Genomic DNA, 7,391 nt, shown 5'->3' with positions numbered 1-7,391 from the left:
GGGGAACTTGGGGGGTGGTCTGTGGGCAGCTGGTAGGAGTCCCATAGAACCGGGGCTGATTGTGAGGCTGTGGGTGTTTGGGAGGTGGGGCCTTGGTGGGAGGCCTCTGAGGGCTCTTCGGGGGACTCTGGTAGGTCCCAAGGGGCTCACACGGGCAGCTCAGTCGTCTCTGGAGGCTGTCCAGACTGACTGGACACTTTGGGTCTACTTAGGGCTTTTGGAGAAGGAATGAAAGGGCTTCTTGGGGCATCTGTAAAGGGCAGTTACGGTCTGTGAAGGGTGTGTGCCTCTGAGCCATTGACAGGTTTCCCTGTGACCACTGACAGGTGCTCTTTGAGAGTTGGGGTCTGGGCGGGACTTGGGGTTCAGGGTCTGTGGGGAGGTTGCTTTGTGTTCTGGCTTGTGTGGTGGCTCTGGAGACTGGGATCTCTGGGGAGAGGATTCTGGTGTCATGGCAGGTGTCCTTGGAAGGTCTCTGGGTCTCTGAGGGTCTGGCTCAAAGAGGCTGTGGGAGTCGTCTTGTGTGAAATCGGTATTGCTGGAGGTTCCCGGCAGATGTCTCAGTAGCAGCCCCCATGTTGGGAGAGTGTGTGCGCACCTGCCATGGGTCTGTTGACTCGTTGCCTTCACAAGTGTCCTCTCCTCTTGGGGACTTGGGGAGCCCAGATGGAGCCCGTGGCCCTGGCCTCCACTTAGGGTCGCACATGGCTGGCGGGCCCTCCCTGCCTCCTTGGGCTTGTCGAGGCCCTCGCTCTACCCCATGGAACTGGGTGTATCCATGCCTGGCCCTGTCTTCTCTGGGGACAGGGCAGGAGTGCGGTCCACGCTGAGGCCTTGACACAGGGCTTGACACCACACTTTTCTGTAGGAGGCAGCCTTGCATATGCCCCCCCCCCCTCGCCCCTTGGTCTTCATGCTCTTATCAGATCCCCTTCCTTTGAGTGTGGGCTGGCCGGTGACTCACTTCTAATGAATGGCACACAACAGACGTGATAGGATGTTACCTCTGAAGAAGACGGTGGCTTCCACGTTGAGTGCTCTCTCTTAGGCTGCCACATGGGAGGCAGCGCTGGGAGAGGCCCACATAAATGAACTTGGAAGCGAATTCCCTCCCAGTAAAACCTTGAGCTGAGCACAGCCCCAGCTGACACCTTGATTGTAGTCTCACCAGAGACCCCGAGCCAGACCACCCTGCGAAACCCCTTCCAGTTCCTGACGCACAGGAACTGTGAGAATAAATGTTTGTTGTTTCCAGTGTTCGTTTTGGGAGTAATTTGCTATGCCGCAGTAACTAATGCTCACCAGAGACCCCGAGCCAGACCACCCTGCGAAACCACTTCCAGTTCCTGACGCACAGGAACTGTGAGATAATAAATGTTTGTTGTTTCCAGTGTTCGTTTTGGGAATAATTTGTTATGCTGCAGTAACTAATACAGCTTGTATAGCCCACTCCATGCAGCAGGCTTTGTTCTAATGCTCTCTCTTAGCTCTGTAAGGAAGAAGTGCCTATGAAACCTATTTTACAGGTTGGTCAACCGAGGCACAGAGAGGTGAATACATTTGCCCAGGAACACACAGCCAGGGAAGGGCAGGGCTTCAGAGTCCATGTTTTTAGCTGCTATGCTGTGCCCATGGTGGTGGGAGCTGTATTTAGACCCTGCGTTCAGAAAATATTTAAGCCCCCGTCCCAGTTCTTCCAACTGGTCTTGTAATTGTGGCATGAAATCTGACCACATTTAACCGGACTGGTTTCTTCTTGCCCCGGGTAAGTACAGAAGGCGGCACAAGGAGCGGAGGGATGAGAAGAGGCCTTGGGAAGGGCCCAGGGGCGGAGAGTGGCCTCTTTGTCCCCAGGGTGGGGATGGCTTGGGCTTCTGCCCAGGCATGTGGCTGGAGCTGAGCACTGGCGCTCACTGCTTGCCTGTGTGGGTGTGCTTCGGGGACTGGTGACAGGCTGGGGGGGTTGGGACCCCGCCTCGAGTGCTTAAGTAACCTGAGTGTGACCAGCCACAGCCTCAGTTCCGGTTTCTTGCTGTATGGTCTGTGGATGGGGAGCCCCCATGCGGGGGCTGCTTTCTGTGGTTCCAAACCTCGCTGATGACCCGCTCCCCGTGGCTGTTGCACAAGTACCCCCTCATGGAGTTCTTCGGATGCTCTATCAGGGAAGCTCTAAGAGGGGAGCTGGGCACACAGAGGCGTTCAGAGGTGCTGCTGCTGATTGCCCTCAGCCGGCGTGGGTGCCTCGGCGGCTCTGTAAGCTGATGTTTACCAGCTTGGTGGCAGAGTCAGCATGTCTTAACTGGACCGTGGCCCTGTGCCCTGCTGGCCCTTGGATCATCGCCCTTCGAGTCCCAGTTCCTTTATCTGTAAGAGTAGTCTGTGTACAATGCCTGTCCTTCAAGAAGCATGGATTGAGCAACTGCTGTGTGCACCATGGGCACTTGGCCTGCCTTTGTGGCCAGCCTGAGGAGGAGCGTAGGGATCGTGCCAGGGGACCTGGTTCTTGGTTATTCTGTCCCTGACTGTGACCTTGTGATCTCGGGCGTGTTAATTTACTTCTCTGAGCTCTCAGCTCATTTGTCTGACAAATGGGGATCTTAGGACCCAACTTTGGAAGGTGACCATAAAGGTTAGCATAGCGCTCATCATATAGTAGTTCCTCAGTAAACGCAAAGGCTGCTCATCTTAGCTACTCTGTTTATTAGTTGAATGGATGAGCGATGGGGATCTGACCAGGGAGATGGATGTATAAACAGCTAACTTTTAATATTTTGCATCCTTACTTTTTTTTGTAATAGTTAATACATAACACATGGTACAGATTTTGAATGTTCTAGAGCCGTGGTTGGCAAACTGCGGCTTGCGAGTCATATGCGGCTTTTTGGCCCCTTGAGTGTGGCTCTTCCTAAGCCTTAGGAGTACCCTAATTAAGTTAATAGCAATGTACCTACCTATATAGTTTAAGTTTAAAAAATTTGGCTCTCAAAAGAAATGTCAATCATTGTACTGTTGATATTTGGCTCTGTTGACTAATGAGTTTGCCGACCACTGTCCTAACCCGTTGGATCAGTGGTTAGAGTGTTGGCCTGCAGACTGAAGGGTTGAGGGTTCGATTCTGGTCAAGGGCATATACCTCAGTTGTAGGCTTGATCCGCACCCCGCCTGCCCCCACCCACCCCCGTTGGGGCTGTAGTGGAGGCAACCAATTGATGTTTCTCTCTCTGAGGTCGACCCCTTCCAACTCTCCCATCCACACTCGTCTATCTGAAACAAGTATACAAGATGAGTGTGGATGGGAGAGTTGGAAGGGGTCAACCTCAGCGAAAGTACCTCAATCAGATTGAGGAGGTTTTTAGCAAAGGCCGCCTTAGGAGTACCCTAATTAAGTTAATAGCAATGTACCTACCTATATAGTTTAAGTTTAAAAAATTTGGCTCTCAAAAGAAATTTCAATCATTGTACTGTTGATATTTGGCTCTGTTCACTAATGAGTTTGCCAGCTACTGTTCTAGAGGGGTGTGCAGTGCCCTCTCTTTGCTGCCCCCTGCCCTGCAGTTCCCCTCCTCAGTATCGCTTTTCCAAGATATGATTACAGGAATCTATGCAGACCTCGTCTGTTCTTCGTGCCCACAGATGCACACAATCTCCATCCTTTTCCTCCCCTGGTGCTCTCTTTCTTCTTTCTACTTTCATTTGTAATTTTTACTTTTATTTAAGTCATATACGCTTTGGGATGAAAGACTCTAAGCCTCAAGTGGCAGCAGCCTGCCCCACTGTCCATCTGCATTTTCCCTTCTTTGCCCAGAATGACTCTCACCTCTTATGTGAATCTGGCCAAGTTTGGCCCCATTTGGGGGAGTGTATGCTGTGATGGGGGAGCAGCAGGCACAGTGCAAGGGCTGACCCCCGGAAGGCTTCCTGGGGGAGGCGTCAAGGATGCTCAGTGAATGGGCGGGCAGGTGAGGCCTGTGCATATGTCAGTGTGCTGGCAGGTAGCATGTGTGCGGATGCTGGGGTTCAGCTGGTCCAAATTCCTGGGGGCAAATTCCTACAAGGACCAAAAACCCTGATCCCTTCCCAGGTGCAGCTGGAGGGGCTCCTAGGGGCTCCCAGGATAAGCAGTGACCCAAGCAGGAAGGCTCACAAATGTCATCAGAACGCTGAACCCTTAGTTTTAAAAACTGCAGCCCTGACCGGTTTGATTCAGTGGGTAGAGCGTCGGCCTGCGGACTGAAGGGTCCCGGGTTCGATTCCGGTCAAGGGCATGTACCTTGGTTGCGGGCGCATCCCCAGTAGGGGGCGTGCAGGAGGCAGCTGATCCACATTTCTCTCTCATGGGTGTTTCTAACTCTCTATCCCTCTCCCTTCCTCTCTGTAAAAAATCAATAAAATATATTTTAAAAATATATTTTAAAACACACACAAAAAACTGCAGATGCTTGCAGGCCTGTACATCCTCTCCTCTAACAGACCTGTCTGCCCACCAAGAACCTCGTCTCCCTCCATCCCCCTCTTGCCTGATTCCTGCCACACTGGCCTCTGCTCTGGTTCTCGAATGTGCCTCATTCTCCAGGCCCATTTCCACCTCAGGGCCTTTGTACCGGCTGTGCCCCAGCCTTACCATGGCCTCTTCTTTTCATCTTGCCAGGCCCTGCAGAGAAGTGATCTACCTGTCTCCCTTCAGGGCCACTCCCACCCCTGCCCCCGTCCGCATCACTCTGGCTGCATCACCCATCAGGGCCTTGTCACCAGCCAGCCCTTCCTTCATGCTCATTCATGTCTGAGGAGGGGGGTGTCTCCTGGAAGTACTGTGAGGCCCTGAGGGTCGGATCTGGTTGTGCCTGAGCCAAATAGGTGCTGGTACACATCAGCTGTCTGCTAAGTGGAGGAGGAAGGGAATGAATGAATGAGTGAATGGCAGTGCTGAAGTTTCTGTGAAGATGTCGAGTCCAGGGACAGAAGGAAGCCATTTCAAGGAACCAAGGATGCAAGGGGGAGGCAGCGGGGGTTCAGGGCCTTGTCACCAGCCAGCCCTTCCTTCATGCTCGTTCATGTCTGAGGAGGGGGTGTGTCTCCTGGAAATACTGTGAGCCCCTGAGGGTCGGATCTGGTTGTGCCTGAGCCAAAAACTACCCAGCACATAATAGGTGCTGGTACACATCAGCTGTCTGCTAAATGGAGGAGGAAGGGAATGAATGAATGAATGAATGAATGAATGGCAGTGCTGAAGTCTCTGTGAAGATGTTGAGTCCAGGGATGGAAGGAAACCATTTCAAGGAACCAAGGATGCAAGGGGGAGGCAGTGGGGGAGCAAAGAATGGATTTGATAAGGAATTTGATGATAAAGCAGGTGGGACATGATGGCCAGATGAGGCCTAAACGGAGGTATAGTTGAGACTATGTCTGTATTGTTCAGGGCAGAGCAAGCTGCTGTAACAAACAGAACCCCATTATCAGTGTCTTAACAAGGTTTGAGGTTACCTCTCAGAGCCAGAGACTCTGGGCACCGGGGCAGGGAGCCACATAAAAACAGGGGAACCACTCGTTTCTCAAGCTGCCACACCAAGAAATTTAGAAATTAAAGCAATTTTTGTTTACTTAAAACAAAAAAAAGAGTTAATTTCTCACTCATCTGACAGCCTGGCATCCTTGGTGGCTGCTCACCTTTACACAGTCATTCAGGGCCCTGGCTACTTCCTTTTGGGGTCTTGCCATCCCCTGCGGCCTCTGATCCCCTCATCCACTAGCATGTTGGGAAGTGGAAGTGAGACAAACCTGCTTCAAATGCTCATTGAGTTGTATCCCCCCCATCTTGACAACAGGTCTCTTGGCCCCACCTGGGAGAAGCCACCCCTCCCCTGGCCACCCATCGAGTGACTTGGGGGTGGAGCAGCTGCCCAGCTCATGGCTGGACCCCGGGGTCTGGTTGGGGCAGATGGAGCCTGAGGGGTCCGGCGAGGTGTGCTTGGCACGTCCCAAAGGAGAGAAACAAAGACAGGACTAGGCCTCGGCTCCCTCAGGGTCACGGAGGGCCTGGCCAGCTGTGAGAATCTGCTGCTTTCTGGGCTGGTTGGTAGATGGACCTTAGTCCCTGAAAAGCCCTCCAACCAAAATGTCCTCCTTGAACCCTCACTGGTCTCGGGGGTACAGGGACCTTTTCTTCCACTTTCTCCAGATGTGCACAGAGGCTGGGGGTGGTCTCCTGGGGGCCTGGCCAGGTACCCAGTAACGCCGTCCCCTCTGTCCCCCCCCAGTGGCCTCTCTGTGCTGATCAGAGTGCGCCTGGAGCTGCGGCGGCACCAGCGAGCCCACCACACCATCCCAGGGATCTTCCAGGCAGTGGCGCGGCAGCAGCCTGACCGGCTGGCCCTGGTGGATGCAGGCAGCGGTGTGTGCTGGACCTTCGCGCAGCTGGACGCCTACTCCAACGCTGTGGCCAACGTCTTCCACCAGCTGGGCCTCGGGCCGGGCGATGTGGTGGCCATCTTCCTGGAGGGCCGGCCGGAGTTTGTGGGTCTGTGGCTGGGCCTGGCCAAGGCTGGCGTGGAGGCCGCTCTGCTCAATGTCAACCTGCGGCGCGAGCCCCTCGCCTTCTGCCTGGGCACCTCGGGCGCCAAGGCCCTCATCTTTGGAGGGGAGCTGGCAGCAGGTGAGGCTGGGTGCAGGCATTATCGTGGGCAGGGGCCTGTGGCTGCTCAGGGCAAGGAGACAGTGCACCTCAGCCCTTAGGAGGGGCCGGCCCCTCCTTGACCATGACACGTCTGTTTTGGGCTGCAGTGGTGGCTGAGGTGAGTGGACAGCTGGGGAAGAGCCTGCTCAAGTTCTGCTCTGGAGACTTGGGTCCTGAGGGCAGCTGGCCGGACACCCAGCTCCTGGACCCGCTGCTAAAGGAGGCATCCACGGCCCCCCTGGCCCAGTCCCCTGGGAAGGGCATGGATGGTGAGTCCAAGGTGGGGCCCCTCTTCCCCACCAATGCCCACTCTGTCCCCTCACCCCACCTTCCCAGCACCTGGTCGCCAACACCCTCATCTCCTGCAGATCGACTCTTCTACATCTACACGTCGGGGACCACGGGGCTACCCAAGGCTGCCATTGTCGTGCACAGCAGGTGAGGGGCCCATGGCGCCCCAGTCCGGAGGATGACTCCAGGTCGTCTCTATAGCCTGGTTCCCCAGCCCCATAAATCCCACTGCCCTATTCCTGGTGCTCTGGGGCTCCTCGTTGCCGCACCTCTTCCCCACATCCAGCCCATTAGCGGGGCCTGTCCCGCAATCTGTCCACTTTTTCCACACACCCCCCCACACACACACTCTACTCAGACCTGCCCCAGTCCCTCTTTAGCATCCTGCTGCCCCTGAAGGCTCTGCTCCCCTCAGTGGCCACAGGAAGGT

General features: G+C 54.8%; 1 protein-coding gene across 1 annotated transcript in view; it reads left to right on the top strand.

Moving 5' to 3' along the window:
- The window catches only part of SLC27A1 (solute carrier family 27 (fatty acid transporter), member 1), an 18,426-nt gene that overhangs the window by 2,232 nt on the left and 8,803 nt on the right, over positions 1 to 7,391 (top strand). The window contains exons 3-5 of the mRNA XM_014545815.1: positions 6,255 to 6,649; positions 6,778 to 6,939; positions 7,039 to 7,108. Coding sequence (XP_014401301.1) covers positions 6,255 to 6,649; positions 6,778 to 6,939; positions 7,039 to 7,108 — 627 coding nt within the window. The remainder of the gene's footprint in view (positions 1 to 6,254; positions 6,650 to 6,777; positions 6,940 to 7,038; positions 7,109 to 7,391) is intronic.

Source organism: Myotis brandtii, unplaced genomic scaffold (assembly GCF_000412655.1).
Source record: "Myotis brandtii unplaced genomic scaffold, ASM41265v1 scaffold421, whole genome shotgun sequence".
Taxonomy (NCBI): domain Eukaryota; kingdom Metazoa; phylum Chordata; class Mammalia; order Chiroptera; family Vespertilionidae; genus Myotis; species Myotis brandtii.
This window is presented reverse-complemented; position numbering and strand designations above follow the sequence as displayed.